The sequence below is a fragment of the Stylophora pistillata genome, chromosome 2 (genome assembly GCF_964205215.1).
Source record: "Stylophora pistillata chromosome 2, jaStyPist1.2, whole genome shotgun sequence".
NCBI classification, from domain to species: Eukaryota; Metazoa; Cnidaria; class Anthozoa; order Scleractinia; family Pocilloporidae; genus Stylophora; species Stylophora pistillata.
This window is the reverse complement of record NC_142520.1, coordinates 40,019,357-40,040,227: the sequence shown is the minus strand read 5'-3', so window position 1 is coordinate 40,040,227 and position 20,871 is coordinate 40,019,357. Positions and strand designations below refer to the sequence as shown.

Below are 20,871 nucleotides of genomic sequence, written 5' to 3'. Positions count from 1 at the left end.
TCCATCCACTTTGAAAGCGCAAAATTCAATCGCCTAAATGCAGCATCAAACAGTCAATTGATGTGAACTATGCAAACATTGCCTCACGATGGCTTCTTTGTATTTCATTTTCCGTTAATTTGATTCCTTTTCCTTTTATATCACCCAAAATGTATCCCCTTTCCCCGTTCTCAGTAACCATCTTCAAAATGTAGTCCATGTTTGTTCTGGAGTTGTGTGATTGTGGTTATAGTGTAGTAATTGCTGTTTTATCATTAACACAAGGCTTGTTATGGAATATTGGGCGGGAAGAGGCAGTTTAATCCTCTAAGATGAAACAGGAGGAGGAAATGACAAATATCGTGAGCTGTTACAATTTAAGCCGAAACGTCTAGTGACCTCACAACATTGAAAAAAATTGCAAGGTCCTATATTACTATCAAGTTATTTTACTTTGAATCCCGTGATTTTACATGGAAACAAAGATACGTACTTTTTAGCTGTATTAATACATCTTCATTGTTTTCATCTCTGTGCATGTGTGAAACAAATATGTGTCGGTTGTCAATTTACAAGCTTTTTTTCTGGAAATAATTATGAAGATAAACAAGGGTTTCACGCACAGTTTCTGTTTTTTTGTTTGTTTGTTTTGTTTTGTTTTTTTTTTCAATTAGTTGCGCTGGTAGATGAGCTCTGTATAACTCGTATAACTACTCACAAAGAGTCATTGTCAAGACTGGTAAGAGCCTGGTACTACTCTCTTGAAATCAAATCGCTTTTTTCGCGATATTAAGACGTTCTTCCACACATTTTAGGGATGTCCTGTTCACCAGACTCGTTCTTGGTATGCTTTACACTCTTATCGGTTCTTCACCTCTCCCAACGGAAGCATAAGCGGAAATTCGCCGTAAAAAGTTTGATGTTAGAATGTATTTTATGTTGAATGCTTTTTCAGTACTGATTGTTATTTCCTATTTAGTAGAGTGACACATTAAAACATTCCCCGCCAGTCTAATAAAGATGGCAAAAATGAGTGCTCGTGATATTTATTTCTCATGAAGTATCAACTTGAAATGAAGATTGTCGACGTACACCGGTACTTTACTCGTTTCAATACCGACCTACAGCGTTAAACAACTATTAAATTACTTTCAATTGGTTTAACTTTGTGTGTAAAAGTGACACGGGATTGCGTTGGTATCGTTAGACCACTCTCTGTGATTGGTTAACAAACCTACCCAATCCTCTCGGTCAATCAAATCAATTTTTTCGTCTCAGCCTACGTAGAAGCTACTTCAAATTTGAGTGAAGAAAAACTAGTTTGCTAGAATCTGCATTTGCCAAGTCGGTTCAAGCAGCACTGGAAGTACTAGTGCCACATAAATTGATTTCGAACTTTCTCGATGGTCAATTGCATAGGAATTTCATAGTTAACCTTAATTGTGTCTAACAAAGTTCTCCTTGATGAAGCTTAAGCCACGTTCTGCCCCTTTTGCTACGTTTTGAAAACGACTGACATTGCACTGACTAAATGTCTGTGTCTTTTAAGGGTGAACTTCTCTTAGTTTTGAGAAATTCCTCAATTTCTGTTTCTTTGTTCATATGCGCCAAGTCAGCCGCATCATTTCCATCCACTTTCAAGTTTACATCAGCATTGAGTTCAACCAGCTTTTTAACTACTGGAACGTTTCCATGAATCGCTGCCAAATGCAGTGGGGTGAAGCCATCTCCATCGCATCCGTTTATATCGGCATTGTTCTTCACCAGCAGTTCTATAATCTCGGGAGTACCACTCATACTTGCAAAATGAAGTACTGTAAGGCCGTGTATGTCAGGAAAGGTGTTTGCTTTCTCTGTGATTTTCATCGTTACGCTCTCGGGAGGATCCCTTCCCCGTCCTGACGTGAGGACTTCTCCAAAGACACCAACATCGAGACTACCACCTTTGGCCCGCTTCAAAAACAAGGGCAACAAAGCTTTTTGTGCCAGAACATAATGCCAAGATGGTTTTCCTCTGTCCTTCCCTTCAACAAGATAAATTCTTTCACTTGCATTCTCCTTGTATTTCAAATTCACATCAGCGTTCCTTTCAAGTAAACATTTCACTAAGTGTTCATGTTTATTCTTGACTGCAAAAAAAAGTAAGGTTTGTCCGTTGTTGGTTCGTAAGTTAATGTCGCATCCAAAATCCATCAGAAGTTGGGAGACACTTGATAATCTTCTACTTGCACAGCAATGCAACGGAGTCCATCCATCTCCATCTTGAATGTCTACAAGAGCTCCATGCCTCAAAAGGATGTCAGTAGCTGTGTAGTTGTTCCAATCAGCCGCCATAGTCAAAGTTGGAACCTTATCGTCTGTCCTCTGAGCATTTACGTCAGCTCCAAGATCTACGAGGGTCTGGACAAACTCACCAGAGGATGATTGACTTGCCCAAAGTAAAGGTGTGCGGTTGCTCTTTCCTGGTATGTTTATATCTTCACCCTCGTTTAAAACAATCTCCACAGCCCTCTCCGCATCATCGTTGGTTCTACATAAATGCAACTCAGTTAATGTATCGCTCTTCTCGACGCTATCTTTGTACAGTTTTCCCATTTCAACATTTCCTTCTCCTTTTTCTTGAAGAGCCAAGAGAATTTGCGACGCAGTTTTGCCAGGAAAAATGTTTGCTTGGCTTCCTGTTTTTTGAAAATTCATGTCTTGAACATAATTTTCAAGACAGCCTTGAGCTTTCAAAAACGTGTCAAAGTCGCCGTGAAATACAGCCGCTTGTAGTCGATTGAACCCGGATCGTGGATCTACGTGCAGAAAGGCTTTCCTTGAAAGGGACCTGAGGCTTGGCTGTAACAAAACTAACGGACAGTAAATCATCTAAACAAATGAAAGTGCTGATTAAAGAATTAGCCCTTACAACATAATGAAATTATTTCAAAATAAAAATTCAAATAATCCGATCATCCCTATAACACTGATGTAACTCTATGACTTATCATAACTATTTCAACCCTTTAAAATCTAGTACATGATGAGAAGGTTGTAATCCATTTGGAACCTCTACTTTCTGTTCTTATCGCAAATTTACATTCGGGAAAAAATGAAAAAAAGAAAACTAGGGAAAAATACAGTTATAGGAAATGAACCAAATGATTGGGAAAAACAGAGGGAGTCCACAATTAGCAAAGCACACAGATTCATGCAAAATAGATTCTTTACAGCTGAAAGCCACGGAAGTCAATTTGATCATGAGACAATTGACAGCAGAACCTAAACTGAACACAAAGGGAAACAGAAGGATCTGACATCACCTGTAAAGCGAGCCAAGGGAGAAAAAGGCCTGGAGATGAACCACACCACGAGTAAGTATGCATAAACAACAACTTACACCCGTAGGGACACATCGAAGCTGAATATGACGCTAACAGTCTACAAAGTGTGCCAGCTGTTACGAACAGGTAAAAAAAATAAGCTGTTTGAAGAGCAGCTTTTGTATAAAGGTGGATCGTGAACAAAATTTTCGACTCGTCGTTTCGTTATGACATTTCACCGTGTACGTACATCAATACTTCTGGTCGAGTCGTTGTTTTCCGAGTTCGACTTGTCGAACTACTAATTCGACTTGCCGTTTTAACAGGTCGATTCATCTGTTCGTTAGTTTGTCTCGTCATCTTGTCAGTTCGATTCGTTGGCTGGCCTCATCGAATCATCGTTTTACGAGATCGACTCACCTCTGACTACATCAATTTGCCGTGTTTTGTCGTTTTGCAGTTTCGTCGTTTCGTCATGGCGTTTGTTTTCTTAGTTGTGCCGTTTCGTCGTTAGGTCATGGAGTTTCATCGTTTCGACCCGTCCACTCAGAGGGGCTATCATTCAAATTAAATTACATTAAATGTTTTCTATTTTCGCGCGGTTTTGGTTCGTTACATGTGACTTGTCGGGAGGGGATGGAGGAGTTTAGGTGATTTTACCAAACGCGTTGAATAAAATCGAAGACATATTGTTTCCATCAAATGAAAGAGAACAGATCTCAAGAGATATTCATGAGAGAGATTCAAGGAAGATTCAAGAGACATCTAAGAGACCTTTTAAAAGAAAGAGAGAGATTTCAACGGCAGAAGCCAATTGGAGGTGGGACGATAATTCAATACTTAAGATTTAAAAGCGTTCCTCCAGTAAATATATGTAGTTGAGGTAACTTATGTAGTTACCTGTTGTATTCTTCATGTGTATCAGTCAATATAGACCTTGTCTCTTTTTGTGCTATAATAGTATTAATCCAATGTGAAGTGCCAGAAAATAAGGATATCTTTCATGTGTAGGATCATTGGAAATAATTTCCTAAAGTTGGGTGGTGGGCAGGGGAGGGGATTTTTAAAACTTAAATTTTTCATAGAATGTATGAACGCAAACTGAAACTGGGGCTGAAACCAGTAAACCTCTTAGTGAGGGAGGGGTATCTTCTGGGACAGGTCAGCTTTCCCATAGCACAGGTCAGCCATTGTGATAAAAGACACCCAGACCCACGACTTTAATCTCCTGCTCTCCCCAGACACATTAATCAGTAAATATTTATACAAAAAAAATCCGTGATAAAACCTTGGATAACAAGTAACACCTGGTTAAGATGACATTATTGCTCATTTGTAGATCTGAGTTTTCTTACATTTGATTTTTGTAAGGTTGTTTCCCTTACTTATTTAAATCTTACCAGCTCTGTAAGCCCTTAGAATTAGCATTCAAGTCTTACCAGCTCTGTAAGCCCTTGAATTAGCATTAAAGTTTTGCCAAGCCAATATATATTCACTGGTATGCACATCGATATAAAGCTAGCATTGGAATTCCAAATATGACAATATGGAAGAATTCATACTAACATAACATCATTCAACTCTGCTTTGGTTGAAGAACTGTGTTTTTCAAAGTGGAGATGATATTCTATAAATAAATGCGTCGTCGGATCGTCATGTGTACGAGTGAAGTTTTTCTCATGGTACTGTTCTAGACGTTTTCTAGGAATATCTATGCTGGGACGAACCTTGCATTGCGTAAACGCATACAACCGCCTTCGTAGTGAGTTGTCATTACCACCAAGAACACCAAAATTCGATTAGCGCTTTGCAAGTGCTGGAATATACAAAACTCTGTGACTAGCTTGATATCACTACTAGATGTCCAATTCCATTTTTACCTTCATGAAAACAATCATTTACTCAATTCAAGACGAATTCTATACTGTGGCATAGGTACCTCTTCAAGGATCCATTTTCAGTCGGGAGAGAGCAAATTATGGATAGATGCGTCCTGTATCAGTACAAGAGACGATCTTACCCGTCCGGGATTACCCGCTTTGATCCCGCGCAAGAAGAGAGGTGCGTACAGCGAACTTACAAAGTTCGTAACTTTTGGAAAATGTCGGCGACGAAGTCACGAAAAGCGGCAGAAGAAATTCAAACAAAGAAAAATCAGGCGACTTCGTCGCGGTCCATAAAAGCACAAAAATAGAGACTCAGCCGATATCGAGCCATTTTGACCTCACGAGCCGAAACGAAGAAACGGCAAAACAACAACTACGAAAAACCGATGTGGTCAGCGATGAGTCGAACTCGTAAAACGACGACTCGAAGAGGCCAGCCGACGAATCGAACTGACAAGATAACGAGACAGATGAATCAACTTCTTAAAACGGCAAGTCTAACTGGCAGTTCGACGAGTCGAACTCGGAAAATAACTACCCGACAAAGAAATATCGGTTGTGCAGAAACAATGAAGCGCTATAGCGAAACGACGAGTCGAACGTTTTGTCCACGATCTGCTTTCATACTTTTGCTTTATCTTTATGACTTAACTTGTTCTCACCCTGTGCGTTTACAAATCATAGAAGTAGTATACTTTATTACCGTACCGGTTGGTTGTAACTGGGAGTCGCATTATTTCTCAGGAGCAGCTCAACTATGGTTCGATGATTGTTGCGTTCAGCCTTTTGAAGAGCTGTTTTTTGAAACTGAAAGATAAAAAGTTCAGTTCGGTCAAAACAACACAGTTACTGCAAATCGCTCCCGGCTCACGACGACATGGTAATCCTGGACATGTGAAAAGTCTGCGAGAGGTTATGTGATTCTTTAAAATCCCAAACCGCGTACTTGAAACCAGATTTGAATATCTTCATATATCGGCACATACGCAAACACGAGTGGCAAGCAACTTACCCTATCTACGGCATTGACATTTGCACCGTGCCGTAACAAGAGTTCTACAACAGCTCTCTTTCCATACCATGCGGCAAGGTGTAGGGGCGTCAAATTAAACTGTAAAATGAAAGAAAAGCATTGGATAAAGGCGAAATGCTCATCTATTCAAAGAAATTAAATGAATAGAGACACATTGGAACGCTTACAGGAATAAAGACAAAAGCAAACGAGTAACCTCATCTCTCTGATCCACATCTTCACCATTTTCAAGGAGTAATTCAACAAAGTCACGTCGACCGCTGATTGCAGCTTTGTGCAATGTCCCCCTTGATAACTGTAAAAACAGGACTGCATTTCATTTTAGCACTAGCTTGTGTTTTGCACGAAATTAGCTTTAGTCCCTGTCTAGTTATATAACATCCCTAGGGGCATGTCTCCATAAAAGAGAACACGCGCTTCGAAATTGACGGACAGAGCAAGAATCGTAACATGAATACAAGGTTTACTCCGGGAAAGGAATACAGAATTATAAGTACAATTAAAACATATTCGCTGTTTGAATTAGTTCAAGGACATTACGGCGCAGTGCCTGAAAGTGATTGTAATTTGTCTATTTCAGTTTGACTCTATATACTTCGAGAGAGAAGGAGTGCAGAAGTAATTTCCACATATTTCCCAAACTGTTGGTGTCTAACGCAAGTTCAAAACAGCTTGTAAGACATGAATCACAAAAATAGGGTATTCATTGTGAATGCATCGATACACAGAGAATATTCTTTTAAAAATTAATTCATTTTGATAATGAAGAGGCTATCGGAAACGTAGCCAAATACAAATGTACAGAGTATAACAAATTGTCAAGAAGTCGAAGCATGGAAAGAGCAGTTCGGGCGGAACACAATTTTTTGACGAAATGCAATTTCCAAACATCACAGTTGAAATGGGGCGACCTACACCAGATCTATGTGCACCATACCAAACGTTTTTTCATAATAATGGAAAATGAATAAAGAAGAAGTAGAATTTGAGTACAGTGACTGTGTACAAAGAATTTTCAAAGCAATTCCAAATTCTTTCCGTTTATTCCTTTTTCTCTTTCTTCCGAATATCAGGAAAGTGATAGGTGGCCATTTTGAGCTTCAGTTAGTCTCGTGCACCAGTCTCTTCCTTTAAGAATCACATAGAAATGGATAACATAGCCAACGGCAAACATGCTGTACCTTCTTCACGCACTGTAAGGCGATTTGAAGGTCCATATAATGAGGTATTTCTTCGGACAGGGACTGCGGAGAGGGAGGGGCTGGTAGGGCCGCGGCCCCATCACTTTTTTGCGTCCCCGCCCCCACTTTTCGCGCTAATAAAGAAAAATTATTACTATGATTTTATTCCTTTTTTTCGATTTTCAATATGGAAAAATTATTTTCAATTGTCAGCCCTCCCACTTTACATCTTGCTCCGCGGTCCCTGTCGGAGAGCCCACAGGTAAGTTCTGTGATAATGTCTGCGGCTGCATGACTATTACATTTAGTTCTAACCAGGCGTCACTTTCACGTGTCATACTTACTTCAAAAATGTCGCGAAACAAAAAAGGAAAGGTGACGTGAAGCCACCATTACAATTATTTACCCATGTAAAACTTGAGATTCTTGCAGCTTATTATGATGGAAGTTTCGTGTCAAATCGGTTTTATCGTTACCGTACCATCATTTGAGTGTGTTTACTTGTGAGAGAATTTATGAAAATTTGCAGGTAAGAGATGTATGACTGTTATTTACTGCTAAAGGGCTACATTTTAAAATTTTTAGACAATTGTACTTACTTTTGCAATTTTAGCTCTTAGCCCGCCGGTCGATTCTGGGTTCTTGTACTAAAAGAAGAAAGGCAACTTCGACGTTAACACATTCCAACAACATTTTTTTTTAAATTTACATCATAGGTAGAGCATACTCTCTCTATGGGTCTCCCGGGTCTTTCCGATCGCACCAATTTTCGAGGTAATTAAAGGATTGGTCATTATTCATCGCCTTGAGGGGAGAGGGGAGGGAGAGAGGGGGGGTGGGAGGAAGATTTTGGTGTCGAGCGGCTTGGTGAACATCACAACTCGAGGGAAAACAAAACTAACTCAGTTTCCCAAAAGGAAGGGAATATACAGGATGAATCCGCAGTTCAGACGCATAGGAAAACAATCCGCCGGCGGCCTTGAGTAGCATCTCTTGAGTCGTATTATCAATGCAAATTACTTTCCAAGTGTCACATTTGAGCAATCTACTGTTTACTTTGAGAACTATTCTTACACTAATAGTACTTATTTCAAATATTATGATTCGTTTCAAACCTACAACGTACTTACATATAACATGAAAAAACAACGTCAACGGCGACTTACCACACATTTAACGAATGATACCTCTCGTCTCAATTTCAACTAAGGTAAACAAATCATGTCTTTGTCGAACATCTACTATTAGATTACGTTACCTTATTTCCTATTTGGCGCATTTCTTTGGAAGTAACGTCTGTAGATAAAACGCTAGATCTTGTAGGGTGAACGCTCTTTCTGCTGTTTTCACTAAGAGGCTTGACACTGATGCCTGGGGAAAATTGCACGTGCACCAAATTAAACAAAAGAAAGAAAATACCAGACATAACGTTGATTCCAAAGAAATCTGAGCTATATTAGATGAAAATCCACTCCTGTTTTTGTTCTGATTGTATTTAAAGGCATGAAATAAAAATTGCGAGTAACACCTTACGATCTTTAAAAACATAGACAGCGTAACGGTTTGTTAAAAAGAACGTATGCTAAGTTATTATATATATATATTATTACATCAGTTATTAGCAATAAAAACCCACGTTTGCCACAAAACCACTTTCTTTTTATCTAATGTAATTGTCCCCGATTCGTTCGCGGTTGATCATGGCAAATTTACGCGCCTCTATGGGGCCGCAATAGGTAGGTTTAAGTAGTGGGAACCTCTTATATCAAAAAAAAAAAACAAAACAAAAAGAAAAAAGCAAAAATACGCCCTCAGCGAACAACGCTGTACATTCCCGAGCTTTGCCAAACTCCTCATTTGAGGTGTTGGAAGTCTGTTCTCAAACCCGTCAAATTGAACTGGAACAGAAGATTCAGCGTATTCTTTGCTACGGGCCTTTTTAGCCAGGGATAATTTAATTGTCATCATTTTTTAAGTTTGATTGATATTTTTGCACTTTTCAACGTCCTGCTAATCAACTCCCCAGTAAATTGAAAGATGTTAACAAATAATATGAATACAAGTGTATTCATACGAACTTAGCGTATGAATAATTTATTGTGAAGGTGTAGTCTGATCGTCCGGGTGAGTGTAGTCCTGAGAAGGACTGTTGTCGGTGGTAGTGACTGACGTTTCGACAACCTGTGCGGAAGTCATCATCAGAGTCAAGTGATGACTTGACTCTGATGATGACTTCCGCACAGCTTGTCGAAACGTCAGTCACTACCACCGACAACAGTCCTTCTCAGGACTACACTCACCCGGACGATCAGACTACACCTTCGCATGTTACCCCCGGGTTCAAAGCATTTACTGAATAATTTATTGTTGTTGTTTAAGAACTAACCGTCTAGCTTGTGCTCAACTTTCCGAAATAAGTCTTCGAATCTATCTATCATACTGCGCAGAAAGGAAAGCAGCTTTTCTGTTGCTTTCTCTCTCTCTTCTTTCGTCGGAATGTCATCCAGTTTCTCATCAATTGCAGCAAGTTTCGCATTTTGGAATTTTTCCATTACTTCTTTGACATCTTCGTCAATAATCCGTTGGAAACCTAAAATGATGAAGTACAATAAGAAAGTGAATGGGCGATGAAGATAGTGATAATGATCATGCTGATGATAAGTGTTATAATAACACTAGGTAGATGTTGCGCTCACTAACAGGCGACAGGAAATGGCATGTTGCCCTTGCAGATAGGACATCAACTCATTAAAAAATTAAAAAGTTTCTTCTTCTGATAACGGAAACGGGTTAATCTGCGTATCCTATGGTCCTCACTTGTTTAAAACTATTAAGTAAGCGCAGGGAGAACCTTTGGAGAGAAGATTCCAATAGGCTGACAAGTAAGTCACAACATAATGGCTATTACTAGCTGGCAAGTTTGATATATTGTGATCAATAAAGGAAAAAGTCATGTAAGGTAGCCGAGCTGATGCCTTGTTACAGGTTAGGCAGTTGGCTAGAAAGATTTCAACTGACATCAGAGAAAGGGATGATTTTGGTTTCTAAGCGGGTATGTTTTAGAAACTTCAATAGACCTAAAATGTTGGAAATGCAAACTAAAAAATTGCAGGTAGTTTCAAATCCCTGGGTAGAATATACAGCGGTTATCCTTGGAAAGCCAGGTCCTCATGGTCTTATGCTAAAATCCTTCCTTAGCGAGGGAACTGATATGATTAGTGAAGTATTTTTTGGATAGTTACATTTGCACTCAAGTATCTGTGACACCTCCCCTACCTTCGGCCTTCCATTCTGAAAGTTGGTCTAAAAGCTCCTTCTTTTTGGCCACATTCAGAGGCAGACCTTGGACTAGATTCTTAAGCTTGTCAAAACATTGGTCGAAGAAGATTTGAGTCCATTCACTCTCACCAAAATGACTTGCTCTATTCCTAACATTCTCTCTGACATCATCCGCCAGTGACTTGATATCATACAAAGGATCGGAAGAGACATATATTTGCATGGGGTACTTTCTACTTCCTAAGAGTCTGAGAGCGGCACTCAAATCCATGGATTGGTCAAATGCCGAGAATACTGCGAGAAAGTTTGGGAGGTACAGCTTGGCAAGATCAACCGGGCTGCTTACATTATAGTTGTACTTCTTTGTCTTCTTTCCATGGATATCAGAATTGTTGTTAATATTCCCAAAATATAAGTCTTTCAGCGAAGAAACAGGACTTGGAGTGACTGCAAGATGGCAGACATCCGTGTAGGTCAGTGTTGCTAGACTGCATGGTGTCGCTAAGCCATTAAGAAAGTTGTCCAGGAATGCATAGAGGTTTTCCATTCCTTGTTTCACAATATCAGGCAAAACAGGGGCCACGACCTTATTCAGAGTAACAAGAGTCACAAGCCATTTTTTTACTTTGCTAAGGACATCCATATTGATAAACTCCACAGTTCGATGTGCTGAACACCAGGGAGGATCTGTAGTGATCAAAATAACTGAACATTAATTTACACATATCGGTAACTATTGAAGGTTGCACCCTAAGTAATGCAGGCAAAATAACTTCCATAATTTGGAAAGTGAAATTGTCAGAACTTGAAAGCAGTTACTAAAAGATTATATTCCAAAATTGGAGCTGCATCCTTATTATACACCAATATCACATAGATTAAGAACAAATGTTGTCGACTACCACCTAACTTATTATAAACCGCCCAAAACGCGGGTTGCAAATTCTTTGTCTGCGCGGCTTCACATCTATTAGCTCACGTAAAGCCCTTCCGTAGTGCCTAACCGTGTGCTCTCGATACGCTGCACTATGGCCTAACATTCGAATATGAGCTCTTCATAATGTTGAACCTGTGTTCCCTAGCGTAGACGAATGAGATTTCCTAATATCTACTCCCTTTCAGTTCTGCTTACGTAATGGTTAGATTTGTGCCTGCATTACAGATGTTTACGTATGATTAAAATAGCAACTTGCACTTACGGATGTACAGTTACGTGACCGACCGAATTTTCTTTGCTTGCTGGGTTATTTTCATCACTATCTTTTAGAATGGGGTTTCGCTGCGCATGCGTCTCGCGCTCCGCTATAACACAAGTGACAGTCAGCGACAGTAGAGTAGATTCAGACCTTTTCCTATTAAACGGAAAAGATATTCTATTGGAAGATAGCACTCGTAACATGCAAGAAAATGCTATTTTGACTGCACAACAAAGCAAAAATTCCTTCTTTCGGTTATTGTTGTTGTTGACGTTTTATTTTCAGTCGTCTCCTATACGAACAAGTGTGCGATGGGTTCGACCTCACGACCTCACGCTTCCATAAGTCGTCTAGATGTCCACCCTCGATAGCTCATTCCTTAAAATTGTCATTCGAAAAAAAAATTCAAAAATTCAGGCTGCACAGAATCTAAGAAGAAAGGTCTCTCGTAGTTGGAATGCAAAGCAGCTTAGAAACGAGTAAGATAAAACTTATGTGGAGAGGCTATGATCAAAACCGAAATCGACGTTGACATTTACCTTCGCTGAGTTACATAAGATACAATCTGCTAAATTCCAACTAAAATAGTTTATTCCTTCTAAAATCACCTTAAACGAAAAAAACCAGTACTTAAACTTAAGGTGGCGCTGATTGATGACCATGAAATTTTGCGCAGCAAAAGATTTTCAGATCAAGTAAATTAATACTATTTACGAACCTTTACTCTAAAAGGAAATCAAAACTGATATTTACTTTCGCTCGCCATGAAATTTCTCTAAAATTAAGTTTCGTGTTTATCTCGCCTTTTTTATTCAATTGTTATTCAGCCATTGCAGCGATGTAACCTCCATCAATTTTAACGCTTTGGAACCAACTTGTAAAGGGATTGAAAGGTTCACATCACGACCAAGTCTACTGTGCATTTGAGGTCAAGCATAATGACAGAAAAAAAAAACCTATTTCCGCACCAGACAGTCGACTCTTGAATTGTCTTTACTCGATAGATCGATTAGAACAATTATAAAATGTAAATGTAACATAAATACGCCGCCATGTATGTCAAATTACATACATACATACATACATACATACATACATACTTTATTGTCGCCTCCCTAATGGGGCTTTTCAGGAACAATATATAAATTGCTGACTATACATTCAAATAAAATTTCATCCAAAATTTAATTAAACAAAGAGTTAAAGATGTACAATTTATCGTCCGGATCGTCGAAAATATCCACAACTAACCATGGTGCAAAACTAACTTCTTTTGCAAATTTTTCTTTAGAATATTCTTTAAAGCTCCTCTTCGTGACGAATGCTGCTGATTTACGTTCTCTTTTCAATCTCAGAGTAACGTAAACAAGGTCGTGGTGGCTTATCGAAGAGGGAAGTACGCTCGATTCAATAACATGCTTGGAGTTTGAGGCCATGATAACGTCAATCAGGGACATTGTTGACTCTGTAGTGCGAGTTGCACTTGAGATGAGCTGTTTCAGGTTGTAGGTGGAACAGAAGCTTGTTAATGCTTGAGATTCGGGTAGATCAGGTTGTAATAAATTACAGTTTATATCTCCAAGAATGTAAATTGGCTTGTTTAACAAAAAAGCGGAGATCAAGCTTATGCCCAAATCGGCTTGAAGGCATGCTACCGGGGAACTTGGTGGTCGATAGGTTGTGCAAACTAAGAATGACTTAAAATTTCGCAATTGAATTTTCATCCAAAGTTGATGCAGACCGTTGCTTGATACTCCAGAGATTTCACGTAGAATTTCAGTTTTAAGACATTGTTTAACGTAAGCACACACACCGCCGCCTCGTTGGTTTTGTCGGTCCACTCTGACAATATCATATCCAGGAATTTCAATTTCCAAATTAATTACAGAAGAGTCTAACCAGGATTCGGAAACGGTGAAAACGTCGAAGTCATTCCAGAGAACGGTATCTTTCACCCGAATGAAGTGTTCTCTTCGCTTGAGTGACCGTACATCGAGGTGAGCGATCTTGATGTTTTCCTTCCTTGAACATTGTCCAGGACCAGGATTTAATTCAATATCATGGACTAATTTGATCCCAGGATAGAAAGGAACAATCCTTGCGAGTTTTTCGACGCATTTCAAGTTTGTCAGAGCGCCAACGAAGGTTAAAAACACCAAAATTCTCAAGACAGAAATGAACGTCACTGACTCGTAGATATGCATAATTAACTTAATCATTGAAATTGAAAGTGTTACAGTAGTGATCAAACTATTTGCGAGCCAAGGATTAACACAAACTGTCCATAATTCTGTGTTCTTGTTATGACCTGTTATCTCCTTTAATTTGATCTTATGATCAATGTTTTTTCTTTTTTCATTTTTGCTAACGCGGCGTGCAAAATAATCAAAGGGCAAGAACTAGATTAAAACTACTGCGTAATAGTTATTTCTACGAGTCAGTGGTTTTACTAACTGCTTACTTTAGCGCGTATAAGCTTAGATCTAGTCAATGACATGCGGGAAAACTGTGGTATTTTACTTGACGCAAGACTGGTCAAGTAAAACAAATTTTACGAGAATAATAAGAATAAACAACTTATTTACGAGTTGAAATGCTATAGCGTGACGAGCTTTGTGATGCAAACCCAGACTAGGAATGTTTACCCACGCGAAGTAACCTATGAAGTTTCGTTATGGGTGATAAATTAAGCCTCTCCTTTGACAAATTTCTATCTCTCTCATTATCATCTAGCCGAGAATCTGGGTGAATTGGAGATATGTGATTAATTGATGTTCGCTTGTTTATCCCATGATTAAGGAAATTAGCTAGTCGCAAAGAACGGTTTCGCCTCAACCTAATGATACCCCGTTCTATTAACCGGATGAAAGGATGTCTTCTTGTTCTGGAAAACATCCAAAAGATATTTATACACCTTCTCGGAGTCATGAGTCCCAACACGTTGTCAGGTCCCAACATGCCACCAATGCAAGTAGATATTAAAATTATACCATGAAGGAGAAGACCGGTAACAATATAAAAGCATCCTTACTCTTTAACTGCTGCCGCGCTTTTTCGAGTGACATGAGACAAAGTAACATAGTTATATAATCCAATTCACGCAGTGGAGCACATGTTGTGAATAAATTTTGATTACGCATGTAAGCCAAAAATAACAAGTTTCCTGCAGCTAACACATCTAAATCAAGAGGTTCCTGGAGGTTCCATAAAAGAAATATACTAAATGTCTACGTATTCTCAGTGACTATGTTCAGTCCTTTCCTAAAAGAACAATGTATGGGGCGGTTTGGTGGAAACCCTCCAGCTTCCCTAAATCAGAATTATGTCCAACTTCGACAGCTTGTTCCTTCAAAAATTATCCGGCGAAACAAAAAGCAAGCATCTTAATAGAACTGATTCGAAACACTGAAGTTTCACGTTGATGAAATACAAAGCAGCTTCAAATCGGACAAGTTAATACTATTAACAGAACTTCGACCCAAGACGAAATCGAAACTAACGTACTGACATTTGCCTCTGCTATGTTATCACGAAATTACTATAAATTTTCGTTTCATGTCTGTCTAGCCTTGCTTCTTCAATTGTTATTCACTCATTGTGCTAATTAATTTTAGCGTTTTGGATTCTGTGTGTAAAGAAATTGGAGGTGCATGAGGTGCATGTCCTCTATATCCTCATTCTGTTTCAAGCATAAGAATACACATCCAAAAATTTCAGCACGCGCGTTCAATGATTTAAGTAATGACTCCAATCATTCTTAAACAATGCAAAATGTTGAATTTGAGGGTGGGAAAGTCGCGAAAGCACAACTAAACAAAATGGCGGAAAAGTGAGGAGAAAGTACCTTTTCAATTCAGAGTTCGAGGGAGAATGCCAAGAACAAAAACAGCCGCCAACAAAGCACAAACTGGCTAAGATTCTGGACTTTTTAGGCTTCCAAAAACGGCTATCAAAAAACAAACCGCAGACCCTGAAAACAATTCTCGAGATGGGGAAGGTTACCAGAGTGATAACGGTGTGAGGGTTACAGCATGTTGTCAACCGATACCTTACGAGAAAGAGTACAAACGCTCGACTATTCGTGACAGAAAGTTTAAAAGCTTGAAGCCAGTTCTTAGGGAAAAAGCCCGACTACTCTAGCAACAAGGTAAAGGCCGACCAAGTTTGCCAAGACACGAAATGAAAATTAAAGAGGATTGGTAGCTTCATTGGAATGACTATCACATCAAGCAAGAGGATGCACTACTCGGCCGTTCATCTCAAATTGTATCTCCCGCAATCAAAACACTTCCCGAGCGAGCAATTTTACTTGCACCGTAGAAAAAAATTTTCTACTCACGCCCGGTTCAGACGCCGAACTTTTCATGAGCCGAACTCAATTCGGATTTGGACCGACCCAAATTAACAAAAGTACGCCTGCTGATTCAGACGCCGTTCTTTTTGGCCGTTCCAAATACAGTTCCAGTAAAACCAGTCAAACTACTTGCAAAATACATTATAACAATTTATGCATTAGGATCGGCACATGAAAACTGAGTACGGCGTCTGAATTAAAGCCGTTCCAAAGGCGAAATTCTCGGCCAAGCCAGGCGAAAAGAACGGGTGAGCCGTTCCAAATTGATTCCGACGCCGATATTTTCACATACTTAATTCAAGGAATTACGTTCGACTCATTAAAAGATCGGCGTCTGAACGGGGCCTTAGCTTACCGTAAATTGATGCCTCTTTGTCCTTTAGTTTCCTAGCAGCTCTAGACAGTTATTCACTCCTACAAAATGTTCAGAAAAGAATATTTTGTCTCACAGTTACTCTAAATCCAGATGGGGCCTATGTCAAATGACGGGATGAATCGGACGAAAGTCTTCATCGTGCTGTTTCGTTCGCGCCAATTTAGCATTGCTTTCATGATTTTAAAGATCATTCTGGGTACTAAAATAGGGAACAATCAACTACGACATGCACTAAGCGACTGGTAGTGTTTCAGTATGTCTCCGTTTGAGTACAAGGCAATCATGTTACATAAGCTTCGGTTTACGTTGTATTAGGTCTAAAGAACAGCTCAAGGAAAGCTGTTAAGCCTACCTTAACATTTAAGTTAACCTGAGAAATATCTTGAGAAGTCACAAGTTGCTTTCAAACAGTTGGAATGGCTGGACAAATGCCGGGTAATGCTCCTTAATACTTCAAAACCTTGTGACCGTAAAATAATAAGATGTGGAAATGGCGAGTGAAATATGGCACGAGTTTGAGCGAAATAACAATTGCAAAGGTCATTTAGTGGTCAAAAAAACCCTTAGCAACGGGAAAGTCCCTTTTGCGAACAATGTGCATGGGCCTCGAACAAAATTAAAAGAGAAAAGTCATCCTAAAAAAAAAATGACCTTTCGATAGCTTCGTGCTCAAATATAAATAATTGAACGAAAAACTCCCAAAATGCTACAAAATACCAGGAAAACTAGATTGGAAGACGAACAGATAATGACGTCAAATCTAAATTTATCCGATACGTGCGGAGGGAACGGTCGTATATCACTGATAGCCGATAGCGACTGTTATTTACTGCTTGCGCACGCTATCACATTCGGAAAGGAAAATTTGACAGAGTAATCTACACATATGGGCACTACATATCTTATTCTTATGGCGACGCCACATTTGACTAGGAGCTAGGGAGAAAGGCTCACTGCTCCGACAATATTTCTGGGGTTTGGAATGAAATCCAGCGGTGTGCGCACTCTGACCGTGTTCCATCATGGTCGTGAAACAAAAACTGTGTATTGCACGACTAGATCAGATGAAGATCTTTAGCGGCAGCGAGAATATACGTGGAATGTAATGAGGATTCACTGTCTGTTGCCGTTCCTAAGAGAGTTAAAAAGTTATGACGGGCCTGTGCGACTCTGCCATTCTTCCGTAACGAATTCGTTCCTAGGGGGGCAACCGGCGTAATTCAGAAAGAATCGAAACTGCAGTATTGCCTAGGAATAAATCTCGACAGAAATGGCAACAATTACCCTCAGAGCCGATGGAGGGGCGAGTAAAATCAAATTCAGAAATTGCATTTCTAGACGCGTTGTATTTAACAGGGAATTGGCCCCTGACATGCAAACACATTACAGAGAGACAGAGCTTCTAATTCACGAACCTTGGGATTTGTAAAAGAAAAAGCCCCTCGCCTCCTAGAAACGCATTTGTCTCGCTCCTTCTTTAATAAAAACGTACAGAGTTCAACATACGCTTCAAGAATAGGGGGTGCCTATATGAAGGTTTTGAGAAACGTACCTCTGGAGTTGTTTCTGCGGAAAATTGTGTTATGCCTCATTCGTTAAAGCCTCCCGACACATGTAAGTGAGGTGGACGGGTATTCTGAAGTTGCTCCAAGTATACTTTTAAACAAAGAAAGAAAATAGCGCGCGACGAAGTCTGATAAACAGGAAAAACAGTGGTGGCAAAGCAAGCCCAAAAAGGCGGAAATCGCCAAAAAACACAACGGACACACAAGAAGTGAGTCAGTTTTATCAATCTTAAGTGTAAAATGTTCATATTTCGGAATATTTAGTGTTTTAAATGGGTGGGTACATTTCGCTGACCCCAGTCCATGGACTTCCCTCGATGGACTACCTAAATGGACCACCCATATGGACTACCTAAATGGACTACCCATATGGACTACCTAAATGGACTACCCATGTGGACTACCCCAAATTACTTACCTTCAAGCAAGGAGCACAACAGAATTTATTTTGAGCCGCGAAGCGGCGACTTTCCGAGGTTAGTACGAATGAGCCCCGAAGGGGCGAGGCGAGCCGCGAAGCGGCGAGAGTATTGTAAGACCTCGGGGAATGAAAGCTCATCGATATATAGTGTTATATGATGGTTTGATGCTCGTAGCAAAGTGCTATGAACACGGTGAACATCTTCACAACTTCGCACAGTAAAGTTATCGGGTTATAAACCACAAATGCATGAATGAAAAAGCACGATTTACATAACAAAGCGTAAGTACCGTTGATATTTTATAAAATTTATTGCTTCTTTTGTTGTTAAGACAGCTGTTGAAATTCGTAACGGTTCTTGAGTTTTGTAGTACTCAAGCTTAAGTTTGTTATTGTCTTTCTCAAGCTTAAGTTTGTTATTGTCTTTCTCAAGCTTAAGTTTGTTATTGTCTTTCTTCTTTTAGGATTATCTCACAATTCTTCAATTCTGAAAACAACATTGTCTCCGTTGATGTAGCCTTCCAAGCCTATGTAGAGGCATGTGAAAATCGCAAATTATCAACCGAAGATAAAGCAAAGTAAATGCAGAGAAATCACATATGCGAAAATCACTGAGAACCATTTTAAGTTTAACTTCACCTTGCCTGAAATTTTCACTGAAGAACAGCGATGTATCCACGCAATCCTTCGATATGTGGCTTGCAAAGCAACATACTTCCACATGTTTGATCGTAGTTTCAATTACAGGCTTGAGTTGATAAAAGTCTCCTGACAGAATGAGTTGTATACCTCCGAACGGCTTTTTTTTTTCTTGAAGTGCCGAGCAACTTGTTCAAGCTATTCGGACAATTCTCGACTTAGCATAGAAACCTCGTCAAAAACAAGGATGTAACATTGCTCCCATCGTTTTCTCGCCTCTTCTTTTGCTTGTATTATAGATATTAATTCGTGGGTTCCTTTCGTTCCTGTGCCAATATCCGCGAAAGAATGAGTGGTAGTCCCACCGACGTTCACGCCTGCGATTCCTGTTGGAGCAAAAACAAATACACTCCGTCCAGCTGCCCGAAGCTTATCGATCGTCGCATTCATTAAGACATAATATCTTGAATTTATTTTGGGCCGCTTCGCAGCTCAAAATAAATTCTGCTGTGCTCCTTTGCTTCAAGCGAACGAATGGAGCGAAAAGAGGGACTTCATTCTCTTTTGTACTAGACGCGTTCAACCGGCGACAACCTGTTAAAAATAAACCGATCTGTCACTTCATAACTAATAACTCCACCTCAATTTGTCGCCCGCTATATTCCCTCGGCTGTTATTAAAGCGAAAACAAAAATGCTTCGAGAATCTACCTGGACTGCTTGATCGCTCTTGACTGACGCACGGTTGGTGTTGTTGTGTAGCTTTAGTTTAGGCTACAATGTACTGCTCTAATCGTCTAAAGATCGCAATATCCGTGAGAATACAGGCGCGTAGCATGGTCATTTTTTCAAGTACGCACAAGTACATATGATCTAGAGACCTAAGTAAACTGAGCGAAAAATATACTACGTTCTTTATTTCTTGTTTGAGATAGTTGTGTGAATACAAGAAAAGAACAAAGCGTCTTGCCCTTATTTTGAGCAAACTTGGCGCACATACAACATTGTTTTCAAATTTTTCTGGTCACTTCAAGTACGCATGTGCGTATATGCGTAGAGGACGGTACGCGCCTAAAATAACTACATGTAGAGCTGGGCCCGGAGATATTTCCTAAAATGTACCTGTTTCCTGCTGACATAGCAGGAAATAGTTACACTTGCGGACAAAGAAACTTGCATTTATTCACAGGCATGCATTTCACGCACAGTCGTTAGGGCGAAGCCCTCAGGCTTGTGAGAACTAACTCCTCAGCTAAAATCTTTCAAAGGAGCTCTTCGCAAATTGCTAGTTGATATACTAGAAAAGGAGGATGAGTGTATTGAAATCCTCATGATTGTTAATAAAGTGGTTCAAAAATATGTTACGTCTGTTTTTTTTTTTTTCTCCTCCTTGTCTTTCTAGGAAATATCTCTGGGCCCAGCTCTACAGCGTAGTTATTTTCACGGATATTGCGATCTTCTAGCCTGGATGATTAGAGCAGTACATTGAAGCTTAAACTGAAGCTACACAACAACACCAACCGTGCGTCAGTCAAGAGCGATCAAGCAGTCCAGGTAGATTCTCGAAGCATTTTTTTTCCCTTTAATAACAGCCGTGGGAATATAGCGGGCGACAAATTGAGGTGGAGTTATTAGTTATGAAGTGACAGATCGGTTTA

General features: G+C 39.7%; 1 protein-coding gene across 2 annotated transcripts; it reads right to left on the bottom strand.

Annotated features, from left to right (window-relative positions):
- Nucleotides 1–1,009: 1,009 nt before the first annotated feature.
- On the bottom strand, nucleotides 1,010–17,135 carry LOC111326049 (uncharacterized). 2 transcript variants are annotated; one of them, XM_088748195.1, is made up of 10 exons: nucleotides 16,942–17,135; nucleotides 16,569–16,627; nucleotides 10,661–11,350; nucleotides 9,771–9,974; nucleotides 8,643–8,755; nucleotides 7,984–8,031; nucleotides 6,400–6,498; nucleotides 6,183–6,281; nucleotides 5,879–5,977; nucleotides 1,010–2,850 (listed from the first exon to the last, which is right to left on the bottom strand). In XM_088748195.1, the coding sequence occupies exons 3-10, from the start codon at nucleotides 11,304–11,306 to the stop codon at nucleotides 1,507–1,509; spliced, it is 2,652 nt and encodes an 883-aa protein (XP_088604321.1). In that variant the 5' UTR covers nucleotides 11,307–11,350; nucleotides 16,569–16,627; nucleotides 16,942–17,135; the 3' UTR covers nucleotides 1,010–1,506. The 2 variants fall into 2 exon arrangements, with proteins under 2 accessions (XP_088604321.1, XP_088604322.1); XM_088748196.1 differs by having other exon boundaries at nucleotides 1,010–2,820; nucleotides 16,942–17,134.
- Between the last annotated feature and the right edge of the window lie 3,736 nt (nucleotides 17,136–20,871).